Here is a 16,230-nt window from a genome sequence, read left to right on the forward strand (position 1 = left end):
TGTAGCTGGGCTGATGGGGAACTACTACTGTAGCTGGGCTGATGGGGAACTACTACTGTAGCTGGGCTGATGGGGAACTACTACTGTAGCTGGGCTGATGGGGAACTACTACTGTAGCTGGGCTGATGGGGAACTACTACTGTAGCTGGGCTGATGGGGAACTACTACTGTAGCTGGGCTGTTGGGGAACTACTACTGTAGCTGGGCTGATGGGGAACTACTACTGTAGCTGGGCTGATGGGGAACTACTACTGTAGCTGGGCTGATGGGGAACTACTACTGTAGCTGGGCTGTTGGGGAACTACTACTGTAGCTGGGCTGATGGGGAACTACTACTGTAGCTGGGCTGTTGGGGAACTACTACTGTAGCTGGGCTGTTGGGGAACTACTACTGTAGCTGGGCTGTTGGGGAACTACTACTGTAGCTGGGCTGATGGGGAACTACTACTGTAGCTGGGCTGATGGGGCACTACTACTGTAGCTGGGCTGTTGGGGAACTACTACTGTAGCTGGGCTGATGGGGAACTACTACTGTAGCTGGGCTGTTGGGGAACTACAGGAAACACACTTTATAATTTAATCTTTATTTAACTAGTCAGTTAAGAACAAATTCTTATTTTACAATGGGGGCCTACCCTAAAACGGACAGCTCTGGACCAATTTTGCGCCGCCCTATGGGACTCCCAATCACCGCCGGTTGTGATGCATATATATATATATAGCCTCCACATTGACTGTGTACCGTAATACCCTGTATATAGCCTCCACATTGACTCTGTACCGTAATACCCTGTATATAGCCTCCACATTGACCGTGTACCGTAATACCCTGTATATAGCCTCCACATTGACTCTGTACCGTAATACCCTGTATATAGCCTCCACATTGACTCTGTACCGTAACACCCTGTATATAGCCTCCACGTTGACTCTGTACCGTAATACCTTGTATATAGCCTCCACTTTGACTCTGTACCGTAATACCTTGTATATAGCCTCCACATTGACTCTGTACCGTAATACCCTGTATATAGCCTCCACATTGACTCTGTACCGGACCCCCTGTATATAGCCTCCACATTGACTCTGTACCGGTACCCCCTGTATATAGCCTCCACATTGACTCTGTACCGGTACCCCCTGTATATAGCCTCCACACTGACTCTGTACCGGTACCCCCTGTATATAGCCTCCACATTGACTCTGTACCGTAACACCCTGTATATAGCCTCCACATTGACTCTGTACCGGTACCCCCTGTATATAGCCTCCACATTGACTCTGTACCGGTACCCCCTGTATATAGCCTCCACATTGACTCTGTACCGGTACCCCTTGTATATAGCCTCCACATTGACTCTGTACCGGTACCCCCTGTAAATAGCCTCCACATTGACTCTGTACCGGTACCCCCTGTATATAACCTCCACATTTACTCTGTACCGTACCCCCTGTATATAGCCTCCACATTGACTCTGTACCGGTACCCCCTGTATATAGCCTCCACATTGACTCTGTACTGGTACCCCCTGTATATAGCCTCCACATTGACTCTGTACCGGTACCCCCTGTATATAGCCTCCACATTGACTCTGTACCGGTACCCCCTGTATATAGCCTCCACATTGACTCTGTACTGGTACCCCCTGTATATAGCCTCCACATTGACTCTGTACCGGTACCCCCTGTATATAGCCTCCACATTGACTCTGTACCGGTACCCCCTGTATATAACCTCCACATTTACTCTGTACCGTTACCCCCTGTATATAGCCTCCACATTGACTCTGTACCGGTACCCCCTGTATATAGCCTCCACATTGACTCTGTACCGGTACCCCCTGTATATAGCCTCCACATTGACTCTGTACCGTTACCCCCTGTATATAGCCTCCACATTGACTCTGTACCGGTACCCCCTGTATATAGCCTCCACATTGACTCTGTACCGGTACCCCCTGTATATAGCCTCCACATTGACTCTGTACCGGTACCCCCTGTATATAGCCTCCACATTGACTCTGTACCGGTACCCCCTGTATATAGCCTCCACATTGACTCTGTACCGTTACCCCCTGTATATAGCCTCCACATTGACTCTGTTCCGGTACCCCCTGTATATAGACTCCACATTGACTCTGTACCGTAATACCCTGTATATAGCCTCCACATTGACTCTGTACCGGTACCCCCTGTATATAGCCTCCACATTTACTCTGTACCGTTACCCCCTGTATATAGCCTCCACATTGACTCTGTACCGTAATACCCTGTATATAGCCTCCACATTGACTCTGTACCGTAATACCCTGTATATAGCCTCCACATTGACTCTGTACCGTAACACCCTGTATATAGCCTCCACATTGACTCTGTACCGGTAACCCCTGTATATAGCCTCCTACATAGATGGTCCTTTTGGTTTTCACAAGGCAAATAGGAGAAACAGATGGTAATTTTGGTGCGCATAGAAAGCAGTCATGAGGTCATTTAGTTGCTGTGAATTAAAGGGCTTACCAGTCTCTACCAGTCTCTGAGAAAGTTCTGACTTGTATGGAGTGATAACTACACACTGGACAATAATATATAGAGAACTACACACTGGGCAATAATATATAGAGAACTACACACTGGGCAATAATATATAGAGAACTACACACTGGACAATAATATATAGAGAACTACACACTGGACAATAATATATAGAGAACTACACACTGGGCAATAATATATAGAGAACTACACACTGAACAATAATATATAGAGAACTACACACTGGACAATAATATATAGAGAACTACACACTGGACAATAATATATAGAGAACTACACACTGGACAATAATATATAGAGAACTACACACTGGGCAATAATATATAGAGAACTACACACTGGACAATAATATATAGAGAACTACACACTGGGCAATAATATATAGAGAACTACACACTGGACAATAATATATAGAGAACTACACACTGGACAATAATATATAGAGAACTACACACTGGGCAATAATATATAGAGAACTACACACTGGACAATAATATATAGAGAACTACACACTGGGCAATAATATATAGAGAACTACACACTGGACAATAATATATAGAGAACTACACACTGGACAATAATATATAGAGAACTACACACTGGGCAATAATATATAGAGAACTACACACAGGACAATAATATATAGAGAACTACACACTGGGCAATAATATATAGAGAACTACACACTGAACAATAATATATAGAGAACTACACACTGGACAATAATATATAGAGAACTACACACTGGGCAATAATATAAGGAGAACTACACACTGGGCAATAATATATAGAGAACTACACACTGGGCAATAATATATAGAGAACTACACACTGAACAATAATATATAGAGAACTACACACTGGACAATAATATATAGAGAACTACACACTGAACAATAATATATAGAGAACTACACACTGGACAATAATATATAGAGAACTACACACAGGACAATAATATATAGAGAACTACACACTGAACAATAATATATAGAGAACTACACACTGGACAATAATATATAGAGAACTACACACAGGACAATAATATATAGAGAACTACACACTGGGCAATAATATATAGAGAACTACACACTGGACTCACATATACACAAACTGGCTATCATAGCTCCCTGCTTTGGCTATCATAGCTCCCTGCTTTGGCTATCATAGCTCCCTGCTCTGGCTATCATAGCTCCCTGCTCTGGCTATCATAGCTCCCTGCTTTGGCTATCATATCTCCCTGCTTTGGCTATCATAGCTCCCTACTTTGGCTATCATAGCTCCCTACTTTGGCTATCATAGCTCCCTGCTATAAACTATTTTCAACAGTTGGGAAATTATTCAGGAATGTTTTTTGGGGATGTAACTGATTAGCTTGCTAAGTTAGCCAGAGTCAGTATCAGAACGTGCTTGAACTTGTCTGCACTCTCTCTCTCACACACACACACACACACACACACACACACACACACACACACACACACACACACACACACACACACACACACACACACACACACACACACACACACACACACACACACACACACACATACACACTTTTAAGGTGAAACAGGAGGTGGTGTGAGGTAGTCACCTTCTAAACCTTCTCAGGATCACCTTCCTCAGGAAGTGGCGGGAGTATGTCTGTGTGTGTGTGTGTGTGTGTGTGTGTGTGTGTGTGTGTGTGTGTGTGTGTGTGTGTGTGTGTGTGTGTGTGTGTGTGTGTGTGTGTGTGTGTGTGTGTGTGTGTGTGTGTGTCAGGTTTCTAATGACGATCATGTATAATACAGTAGAGTTGCAGGGGAGCTCTGGACGTGGCATGGGGTCAGTCGCTCACAAACACCTGACGCTGGGCCGGCCAACACTGGAACCGGACACAAACACTGTGGACACAGACAGACAGACAGACAGACAGATTGATTGATTGATTGATTGATTGATTGATTGATTGATGGATGGATGATAGGTCTGATTAACTGTCAGGTTAAGGTTTGAGGTTTGAGGTTAGGATTTGAGATTAGGTTTTGAGGTTTGAGGTTAGGATTTGAGGTTAGGTTTTGAGGTTTGAGGTTAGGGTTTGAAGTTAGGGTTTGAGGTTAGGGTTTGAAGTTAGGGTTTGAGGTTAGGGTTTGAAGTTAGGGTTTGAGGTTAGGGTTTGAGGTTAGGGTTTGAGATTTGAGGTTAGAAGTTAGGGTTTAAAGTTAGGGTTTGAGGTTAGGGTTTGAAGTTAGGGTTTGAGGTTAGGATTTGAAGTTAGGGTTTGAGGTTAGGGTTAGAAGTTAGGGTTTGAGGTTAGGGTTTGAGGTTAGGGTTTGAAGTTAGGGTTTGAGGTTAGGGTTTGAAGTTAGGGTTTGAGGTTAGGGTTTGAAGTTGGGGTTTGAGGTTACGGTTTGAGGTTAGGGTTTGAAGTTAGGGTTTGAGGTTAGGGTTTGAGATTTGAGGTTAGAAGTTAGGGTTTGAAGTTAGGGTTTGAGGTTAGGGTTTATGGTTAGGGTTTGAAGTTAGGGTTTGAGGTTAGGGTTTGAGGTTAGGGTTTGGAGTTAGGGTTTGAGGTTTAAGGTTAGGGTTTGAAGTTAGGGTTTGAGGTTTTAAGATGAAGGTTTAGTGTTTTAAGGTTAGGCTTTAAGGTTAAGGTAAGGTTTTAAGGTTAGGGTAATGTTTTAAGGTTAGGCTTTAATGTTAGGTTTTAAGGTTTTAATGTTAGGCTTTAAGGTTTTAAGGTTAGGCTTTAATGTTAGGCTTTAAGGTTTTAAGGTTAGGCTTTAAGGTTTTAAGGTTAGGCTTTAATGTTAGGCTTTAAGGTTTTAAGGTTAGTCTTTAAGGTTTTAAGGTTAGGCTTTAATGTTAGGTTTTAAGGTTTTAATGTTAGGTTTTAATGTTTAGGGTTAGGGTTTATTTACTTATTTTATTTACCCTTTATTTAACCAGGAAAAGCCCATTGAGACCTAGAGTCTCTTTTTCAGGGAGACCAGGCCAAGAAGGCAGCAACAATCAATACATTACAGAATTAAAACATAGAACAATACAATAAAACATGATCCAGCCTTTAAAAAAGCATGTACACTCCTCGGTAACAGTCTCCCATCAATATTTTAAATTAATTCAGTATCACTAACACATCTAGATGAAGCAGGGATTCTAGACTATTCCATTCAGCAGCACTAACACATCTAGATGAAGCAGGGATTGTAGACTATTCCATTCAGTAGCACTAACACATCTAGATGAAGCAGGGATTGTAGACTATTCCATTCAGCAGCACTAACACATCTAGATGAAGCAGGGATTCTAGACTATTCCATTCAGCAGCACTAACACATCTAGATGAAGCAGGGATTCTAGACTATTCCATTCAGTAGCACTAACACATCTAGATGAAGCAGGGATTGTAGACAATTCCATTCAGCAGCACTAACACATCTAGATGAAGCAGGGATTCTAGACTATTCCATTCAGCAGCACTAACACATCTAGATGAAGCAGGGATTCTAGACTATTCCACTCAGCAGCACTAACACATCTAGATGAAGCAGGGATTCTAGACTATTCCATTCAGCAGCACTAACACATCTAGATGAAGCAGGGATTCTAGACTATTCCATTCAGTAGCACTAACACATCTAGATGAAGCAGGGATTGTAGACTATTCCATTCAGCAGCACTAACACATCTAGATGAAGCAGGGATTGTAGACTATTCCATTCAGCAGCACTAACACATCTAGATGAAGCAGGGGTTGTAGATTATTCCATGTGGCTGGTTCAAGAAGAGAAGGCAGTGTTGCCTAATACTGTGAATGTCCTGGGGACGTTAAGTAGCAACCACCTAGCAGACCGGGTATGGTAACATAGCAACCACCTAGCAGACCGGGTCTGGTAACATAGCAACCACCTAGCAGACTGGGTATGGTAACATATCAACCACCTAGCAGACCGGGTATGGTAACATATCAACCACCTAGCAGACCAGGTATGGTAACATATCAACCACCTAGCAGACCAGGTATGGAACCATAGCAACCACCTAGCAGACCGGGTATGGTAACATAGCAACCACCTAGCAGACCAGGTATGGTAACATAGCAACCACCTAGCAGACCAGGTATGGTACCATAGCAACCACCTAGCAGACCAGGTATGGTAACATAGCAACCACCTAACAGACCGGGTATGGTTACATAGCAACCACCTAGCAGACCGGGTCTGGTAACATATCAACCACCTAGCAGACCAGGTATGGTAACATATCAACCACCTAGCAGACCGGGTATGGTAACATAGCAACCACCACACGACCGGGTATGGTAACATATCAACCACCTAGAAGACCGGGTATGGTTACATAGCAACCACCTAGCAGACCGGGTATGGTAACATAGCAACCACCAAGCAGACCGGGTCTGGTAACATAGCAACCACCTAGCAGACCAGGTATGGTAACATAGCAACCACCTAGCAGACCGGGTATGGTAACATATCAACCACCTAGCAGACCGGGTCTGGTAACATAGAAACCACCTAGCAGACCGGGTATGGTAACATAGCAACCACCAAGCAGACCGGGTATGGTAACATAGCAACCACCTAGCAGACCGGGTATGGTAACATAGCAACCACCTAGCAGACCGGGTCTGGTAACATAGCAACCACCTAGCAGACCGGGTATGGTAACATATCAACCACCTAGCAGACCGGGTATGGTAACATAGCAACCACCTAGCAGACCGGGGTCTGGTAACATAGCAACCACCTAGCAGACCGGGTATGGTAACATAGCAACCACCTAGCAGACCGGGTCTGGTAACATAGCAACCACCTAGCAGACTGTGTCTGGTAACATAGCAACCACCTAGCAGACCGGGTCTGGTAACATATCAACCACCTAGCAGACCGGGTCTGGTAACATATCAACCACCTAGCAGACCGGGTCTGGTAACATATCAACCACCTAGCAGACCGGGTCTGGTAACATAGCAACCACCTAGCAGACCGGGTATGGTAAAAGAGCAACCACCTAGCAGACCGGGTCTGGTAACACAAGGAGTGATTGGGGTAGCTACATGTCTGACATCAATATGTGCGCAATTACAATTCTAATTTAATATGGTCAATTTCACAAGATGTTACATAACATAAACATACAGTTCACAAGTAGGCTATGGTGCAATGGAATGTTCTGCCGCTGTGTGGTAGGTTCATGTAGGTGGCATAACCAGACATGAAATAACTACCCTGTATGTCACAACAGGTCTAAATGTGTCATGACAGTGTTATGACCATAATGAGACCAGTTATGACAGCTGTTATGACCATGTCATAATGTGGAATGATGCTTGGTGTCAAGTAAAGTGTTACCTCTTATCTGTAGTTGTGTGAATGTTTCTGCAGTGATATCTATCTACGCTGCATTATTGCTGTTAATATGTACATTGTCCTTCTAGAACCACAAATATCACTTATTCTATGTGGTTTTAACTTACACGTTGTGATGTCACATGAACAAGTACAGTGAAATGTCTTTCAAACTCAAAACCCAACAAAGCAATAATCAATAACAATGTATTACTAGAAAACAACACAAGAGAAATAAGAATAATAAATAAAGTAAGAAAGTAGCATACTATATACAGGAACTATTTAAAAAGTCAGTTCTGCACCATATTAACATGTACAGGGATACTGGAGTGATGGAGGTAGATATGTATAAGGGGAAGGAGACAAGATACTGGAGTGATGGAGGTAGATATGTATAGGGGGAAGGAGACAGGGATACTGGAGTGATGGAGGTAGATATGTATAGGGGGAAGGAGACAGGGATACTGGAGTGATGGAGGTAGATATGTATAGGGGGAAGGAGACAGGGATACTGGAGTGATGGAGGTAGATATGTATAGGGGGAAGGAGACAGGGATACTGGAGTGATGGAGGTAGATATGTATAAGGGGAAGGAGACAAGATACTGGAGTGATGGAGGTAGATATGTATAGGGGGAAGGGGACAGGGATACTGGAGTGATGGAGGTAGATATGTATAGGGGGAAGGAGACAGGAATACTGGAGTGATGGAGGTAGATATGTATAAGGGGAAGGAGACAAGATACTGGAGTGATGGAGGTAGATATGTATAGGGGGAAGGAGACAGGGATACTGGAGTGATGGAGGTAGATATGTATAAGGGGACAGGGATACTGGAGTGATGGAGGTAGATATGTATAGGGGGAGGAGACAGGGATACTGGAGTGATGGAGGTAGATATGTATAGGGGGAAGGAGACAGGGATACTGGAGTGATGGAGGTAGATATGTATAGGGGGAAGGAGACAGGGATACTGGAGTGATGGAGGTAGATATGTATAAGGGGAAGGAGACAAGATACTGGAGTGATGGAGGTAGATATGTATAGGGGGAGGAGACAGGGATACTGGAGTGATGGAGGTAGATATGTATAGGGGTAAAGTGACTATATACAGGGTCAGTACCATGTTAACATGTACAGGGATACTGGAGGTTGGAGTGAAAATGTGTGTGTGTGTTGAAGTGACAGTGTCTGTCAGTGTGTATAGTCCTGTGAGTGTGTAGAGTCCTGTCAGTGTGTAGAGTCCTGTCAGTGTCAGTGTGTAGAGTCTTGTCAGTGTGTAGAGTCCTGTCAGTGTGTAGAGTCCTGTGAGTGTGCAGAGTCCTGTCAGTGTGTAGTCCTGTCAGTGTGTAGTCCTGTCAGTGTGTAGTCCTGTCAGTGTGTAGAGTCCTGTCAGTGTGTAGTCCTGTCAGTGTGTAGTCCTGTCAGTGTGTAGTCCTGTCAGTGTGTAGTCCTGTCAGTGTGTAGAGGGAGTGTAAATATTGAAATGAAAGGTCAATAAAGATAGAAGGTTAACTCGGCCCACACAGCTATTTTGTTAGCTATTTAAGTCACAAATAACAGCGGAAACATTTCGTGAAAACAGAGCAAAAATAAACAACAAAATGATCACAAAATATTAAAGTTGGGTCGGCGCAAAATGGTGGCCATCCAGTACGGCGCCATCTTGATGTGGTGCTGACCAAGAGCCAATCAGACTCTGGATATGGACACACATGCCTTGTTCTAGCCGGACAGCCTGTAGTCAGAACCTTAACCATCAGCAATAAGTACTAGTGGGTGAGGGCATCCACAGCCGACCTCTCAGACGAGCTCTAGCTAGCCGCTTTTACAACACCACTGCCCCGGAGCCACCATTACCAACAACTTGTGTCAAATCTAAATCATTGATTCACTTTCACATATGATATTCTAATCTAGATTAATATTTGCGAATTAAATATTCATAATTATATTCATAGAAATCAGGAATGTAGCCTATTCATTCAGTCGATTCTGTTGCAAAACCTTTCTTAAACGGAAGCAAACGCAACGAAACAGGGAGGGACGTACCTGAATTTGTCCAATAGAAACTCCAAACAGTTGCAAAACGTTCCGTTGTGCAACAGAATCGGCGGAATGAATACACCCCAGGTTACAATATGTACAGACAGAACCGATCTATAAATTATATTTCTATGGCGCCGCCCTCATTACCGTGACGTGGCCCTCTAGTCGGAAGCGACAGGACCGGAAACCTGCATCACACATCAGAAAGGCAAACTGAGTCTGCAACGAACTAAATTACACATCAGCGAGAAATAACGTAAGGAATGCATTGGTTATTTTTTTGCTGAAATGTAGTCGAATGATTGATTTATTTTATAAAATCAAAGGCCGATTTTGCCGGTGAGTTGTGCTTTGCAACGTTGGCCACTGATGAAAACATGATCATAGCTATCCTCATTTTGTAACGTTAGGCATAACTAGCTAACGTCAGGATCGTCTTAATCATGTTATCGACTATTCATAATGTGCCAATTATTAATGACCAGTCGGCCAACTATCCATGTTTTGCTAAGCTGCCTAGCTAATAGTCTAATGAGTAGTTAGGTAACTAGTGTCGTAATTTAAACAACGGCATGGGGGGGGGGACTAAATCTCCGACTTCAGTGTGTTCAAAACCCCTGGGAACTTGTTACTCCGACTGGGGAACAAAAGATTCAAAGTTCATCCAAATGGGGATTTCGGGCCTCTTTTTAGAGGGTTTCCGACCTCAAGTTAACTGGCGTCAGGATTTAACATTGTAGTTTTCCGAGTTCAGTCGTTTTGAACGCGGCATCAATCTGTTAAAGTAGCTACTGGAGTTTTACTCCAGACATTTCCCCGATACACAAACGTAGTCGTTACATTTTGAATGCTTAGCAGGACAGGAAAATTGTCCAAATCACGCACTTATCAAGAGAACGAACCCTGGTCATCCCTACATCCAGCGTCTCAACAATTATTTCCGGGTCGCGGAATTGAGGGAATGTTCAAAATAAAAGTCCCTCGCATAATAGTACATGAGTTTATTCATGATGTAATAGTATATGTATTTATATTCATGATGTATGGAAAGTAATTGTCTAAACATGAACAATGATTCATATTTGTTCATATTTAAGTGACATTTGCATAAAATTTGGGTTTTGAAACTCCTTACAGAATGGTGATGATACGAATGTCCCCCCTCCACAGAATGATGGTGATAATATGTATATCCCCCCCTCCAGAATGGTGATGATATGAATGCCCCCCCCCCCCCTCCACTCCTTACAGAACAATGGTGATATTATGTATGTCCCCCTCTCCAGGATGGTAATGATATGTATGTTTCTGCCCCCTCCAGAATGGTAATGATATGTATGTTTCTGCCCCCCCCCCCCCTCCCCCTCCAGAATGGTGATGATATGAATGTTCCCCCCCCCCCCCCTCCACTCCTTACAGAACGATGGTGATAATATGTATGTCCCCCTCTCCAGGATGGTAATGATATGTATGTTTCTGCCCCCCCCCCCCCCCTCCAGAATGGTAATGATATGTATGTTTCTGCACCCCTCCCCCCATCCAGAATGGTAATGATATGTATGTTTCTGCCCCCCCCCCCAGAATGGTAATGATATGTATGTTTCTGCCCCCCCCCCCCTCCAGAATGGTAATGATATGTATGTTTCTGCCCCCCCCCCCCCTCCAGAATGGTAATGATATGTATGTTTCTGCCCCCCCCCTCCAGAATAGTAATGATATGTATGTTTCCCCCCCCCCCCTCCAGGATGGTGACTGACGTGCAGCTGGCCATCTTTGCCAACATGTTGGGTGTGTCTCTGTTCCTGCTGGTGGTTCTATATCACTACGTAGCCGTCAACAACCCCAAGAAACTGGAGTAGAACTGCCCAGGAGAGGAGGTGAGGATTGTGGGAAGGATGTAGCCAGAGATCCCTCTCTACCACATTGTTTTTCTCTTCGAGTGGGAGCAGGCTCCGTTCTCAAATAGGGTAGCTCAGAGCCGGATATGGCTCGAGCATGTACCTCAATTCAAGTATTCAATATTCCAATGTACCCCGAATTCGCCCAGAATCCAGACTGCCAGATCAAGTCCTCATACTAGCTAGCTTAAACAGAGCTTCATGGACTGGCGGTGAACAACAAAGAAGCTGATTGGCTGACTAACCTGTTGCCCAATGTGACATAATGGCTGCTGTGAATGAGGATGAAAATGTTCTTAAAAAATCGAGCGGTATTTCAAGCTTCTTGATTTGGCAGTCTGGATACTGGGCGAATTCGGGGTACATTGGAATATTGAATACTTGGATTGGTGAGGCTGTGGCTTCATCCCATATGGCACCCTATTCCCTATTTAGTGCACCACTTTTGACCAGGGCCCAAGTAGGCAATAGGGTGCAATGTGAGACGCACAATCTGACTCTTGGCCTGTCCTCACAGCTGGCGGCTGAGGGGGACCAGAGAGAGCAGCAGTAAGACGCCTCTCCTCACAGGTGGCGGCTGAGGGGGTCCAGAGAGAGCAGCAGTGAGACGCCTCTCCTCACAGCTGGCGGCTGAGGGGGTCCAGAGAGAGCAGCAGTGAGACGCCTCTCCTCACAGGTGGCGGCTGAGGGGGTCCAGAGAGAGCAGCAGCCTCTTCTTCATCGTTCATCTTTTCTCCTTCCCTGTCTGTCTCTCCCAGCCTATACAGGAGTGTTTTCTAATAAAATGCCTGTCAACAAATGCCTATCAGTTTGGTGATTGACTGAAAAACCTTGTTGGCATTTCTACTAACATTAAGTGAACACACATTACAGTACTGCAATACGTGCACTCCGGATGGAATTCATGGATTTTGGCCAGCCGGGCTTCTAGACCGCAATTCCTTCTAGCCTGGGTCCAAAATCGGTGCCATGGGATATTTGGGAAGACAAAAAATGTAGCCCGGTCTGGAAAGAGCCAGCCCCAGGTTCTTAAATTCCATTCCATCCCTGTGTACACAATGCACACACACACACACACACAACTTTCTGCAAACATTCAGTAACTGATCTACTGTTGAAGTCCTTCTATACAATTGTTTTATGTCAGATAGCACGATGGCCATCCAACTTTAATATTGCAGACACAGTGCATTCGGAAAGTATTCAGACCCGTTGACGTTTTCCACATTTTGTTACATTACAAAAATATCCTCGATCTACACACAATACCACATAATGAGAAAGCAAAAACAAGTTTTCCAAATGTATTAAAACATTTTTTTTTTTAAATCTTTTTATTTGAATAAGTATTCAGACCCTTTGCTATGAGACTCAAAATTGAGCTAAGGTGCATCCTGTTTCCATTGATCATCCTTGATGTTTCTACAACTTGGAGTCCGCCTGTGGTAAATTCAATTGATTGGACAGGATTTGGAAAGACACACACCTGTCTATATAATGTCCCACAGTTGACAGCACATGTCAGAGCAAAAACCAAGCCATGAGGTCAAAGGAATTGTCCGTAGAGCTCAGAGACAGGATTGTGTCGAGGCACAGATCTGGGGAAGGGTACCAAAACATTTATGCAGAATTGAAGATCCCCAAGAACACAGTGGCCTCCATCATTCTTAAATGGAAGAAGTTTGGAACCATGAAGACTTCCTAGAGCTGTCCGCCCCTCCAAACTGAGCAATCGGGGGAGAAAGGCCTTGGTCAGGGAGGTGACTCTGACAGAGCTCCAGAGTTCCTCTGTGGAGATGGGAGAACCATCCAGAAGGACAACCATCTCTGCAGCACTCCGCCAATCAGGCCTTTATGGTAGAGTGGGCAGATGGAAGCCACTCCTCGGTAAAAAAAATTGAGCGGTATTTCAAGCTTCTTGATTTGGCAGTCTGGATACTGGGTGAATATGTATGTGACAAATAAAATTTGATTTGACAGCGTGATCACACAATCTTCCGGTACAGCTGGTGCTCTCATGCATGTTTCAGTGATATTTGCCTCAAAGCGGGCATAGAATTAGTTTAGCTCGACTGGTAGGCTTGTGTCACTGGGCAGCTCTCAGCTGTGCTTCCCTTCATAGTCTGTAATGGTTTGCAAGCCCTGCCACATCTGACAAGCGTCAGACCCGGTGTAGTACAATGCGATCTGAGTCCTGTATTGACACTTTTCCTGTTTGATGGTTCGTCAGAGGGCATAGCGGGATTTCTTATAAGCTTCCGTTCCTTGAAAGCGACAGCTCCCTTCAGCTCAATGCGAATGCTGCCTGTAATCCATGGCTTCTGGTTGGGGTACAGTGCCTTGCGAAAGTATTCGGCCCCCTTGAACTTTGCGACCTTTTGCCACATTTCAGGCTTCAAACATAAAGATATAAAACTGTATTTTTTTGTGAAGAATCAACAAGTGGGACACAATCATGAAGTGGAACGACATTTATTGGATATTTCAAACTTTTTTAACAAATCAAAAACTGAAAAATTGGGCGTGCAAAATTATTCAGCCCCTTTACTTTCAGTGCAGCAAACTCTCCAGAAGTTCAGTGAGGATCTCTGAATGATCCAATGTTGACCTAAATTACTAATGATGATAAATACAATCCACCTGTGTGTAATCAAGTCTCTGTATAAATGCACCTGCACTGTGATAGTCTCAGAGGTACGTTAAAAGCGCAGAGAGCATCATGAAGAACAAGGAACACACCAGGCAGGTCCGAGATACTGTTGTGAGGAAGTTTAAAGCCTGATTTGGATACAAAAATATTTCCCAAGCTTTAAACATCCCAAGGAGCACTGTGCAAGCGATAATATTGAAATGGAAGGAGTATCAGACCACTGCAAATCTACCAAGACCTGGCCGTCCCTCTAAACTTTCAGCTCATACAAGGAGAAGACTGATCAGAGATGCAGCCAAGAGGCCCATGATCACTCTGGATGAACTGCAGAGATCTACAGCTGAGGTGGGAGACTCTGTCCATAGGACAACAATCAGTCGTATATTGCACAACACACCATCCCCACTGTCAAACATGGTGGTGGCAGCATCATGGTTTGGGCCTGCTTTTCTTCAGCAGGGACAGGGAAGATGGTTAAAATTGATGGGAAGATGGATGGAGCCAAATACAGGACCATTCTGGAAGAAAACCTGATGGAGTCTGCAAAAGACCTGAGACTGGGACGGAGATTTGTCTTACAACAAGACAATGATCCAAAACATAAAGCAAAATCTACAATGGAATGGTTCAAAAATAAACATATCCAGGTGTTAGAAATGCCAAGTCAAAGTCCAGACCTGAATCCAATCGAGAATCTGTGGAAAGAACTGAAAACTGCTGTTCACAAATGCTCTCCATCCAACCTCACTGAGCTCGAGCTGTTTTGCAAGGAGGAATGTGCAAAACTGATAGAGACATACCCCAAGCGACTTACAGCTGTAATCGCAGCAAAAGGTGGCGCTACAAAGTATTAACTTAAGGGGGCTGAATAATTTTGCATCCCCAATTTTTCAGTTTTTAATTTGTTAAAAAAGTTTGAAATATCCAATAAATGTCGTTCCACTTCATGATTGTGTCCCACTTGTTGTTGATTCTTCACAAAAAAATACAGTTTTATATCTTTATGTTTGAAGCCTGAAATGTGGCAAAAGGTCGCAAAGTTCAAGGGGGCCGAATACTTTCGCAAGGCACTGTACGTGGGGACGACGTCATCGATGCACTTATTGATGAAGCCAATTTTTTATTTATTTTTATTTAACCTTTATTTAACCAGGTAGGCTAGTTGAGAACAAGTTCTCTTTTACAACTGCGACCTGAACAAGTTAAAGCAAAGCAGTGCGACAAAAACAACAACACAGAGTTTCACATGGAACAAACAAGCGTAGAGTCAATAAAACTATATATACAGTGAGTGCAAATGTAGTAAGATTAGGGAGGTAAGGCAATAAATAGGCCATAGTGGCGAAATAATTACAATTCAGCATTAACACTGGAGTGATAGATGTGCAGTTGATGATGTGCAAGTAGAGATACTGGGGTGCAAAAGAGCATGAATAAATACATAATATGGGGATGAGGTAGTTGGTTGGGCTATTTACAGATGGGCTGTGTACAGGTACAGTGATCCGTAAGCTTCTCTAACAGCTGATGATTAAAGTTAGTAAGGGAGATTTAAGTCTCCAGCTTCAGTGATTTTTGAATTCGTTCCAGTCATTGGCAGCAGAGAACTGGAAGGAAAGGCGGCCAAAAAGGAGTTGGCTCTGGGGATGACCAGTGAAATATACCTGCTGGAGCGTGTGCTATGGGTGGGTGCTGCTATGGTGACCAGTGAGCTGAGATAAGGC

At 43.9% G+C, this 16,230-nt stretch overlaps 1 protein-coding gene across 3 annotated transcripts; it reads left to right on the forward strand.

The window, feature by feature from the left end:
• Nucleotides 1-10,105: 10,105 nt before the first annotated feature.
• Nucleotides 10,106-12,659, forward strand: LOC139407927 (dolichyl-diphosphooligosaccharide--protein glycosyltransferase subunit 4). Of its 3 annotated transcripts, XR_011634143.1 has the most exons (3): nt 10,106-10,214; nt 11,703-11,835; nt 12,374-12,659. XR_011634143.1 is itself a non-coding variant. In XM_071151809.1 (2 exons), exon 1 carries the CDS (start codon nt 11,704-11,706, stop codon nt 11,815-11,817), a length of 114 nt encoding a protein of 37 aa, XP_071007910.1. In that variant the 3' UTR covers nt 11,818-11,835; nt 12,374-12,659. The 3 variants fall into 3 exon arrangements, 2 of the variants coding, with proteins under 2 accessions (XP_071007910.1, XP_071007911.1); XM_071151809.1 differs by lacking the exon at nt 10,106-10,214 and having other exon boundaries at nt 11,704-11,835; XM_071151810.1 differs by lacking the exon at nt 10,106-10,214 and having other exon boundaries at nt 11,704-11,835; nt 12,427-12,659.
• Nucleotides 12,660-16,230: the final 3,571 nt, after the last annotated feature.

Source organism: Oncorhynchus clarkii, chromosome 4 (assembly GCF_045791955.1).
Source record: "Oncorhynchus clarkii lewisi isolate Uvic-CL-2024 chromosome 4, UVic_Ocla_1.0, whole genome shotgun sequence".
In the NCBI taxonomy this organism is placed as follows: domain Eukaryota; kingdom Metazoa; phylum Chordata; class Actinopteri; order Salmoniformes; family Salmonidae; genus Oncorhynchus; species Oncorhynchus clarkii.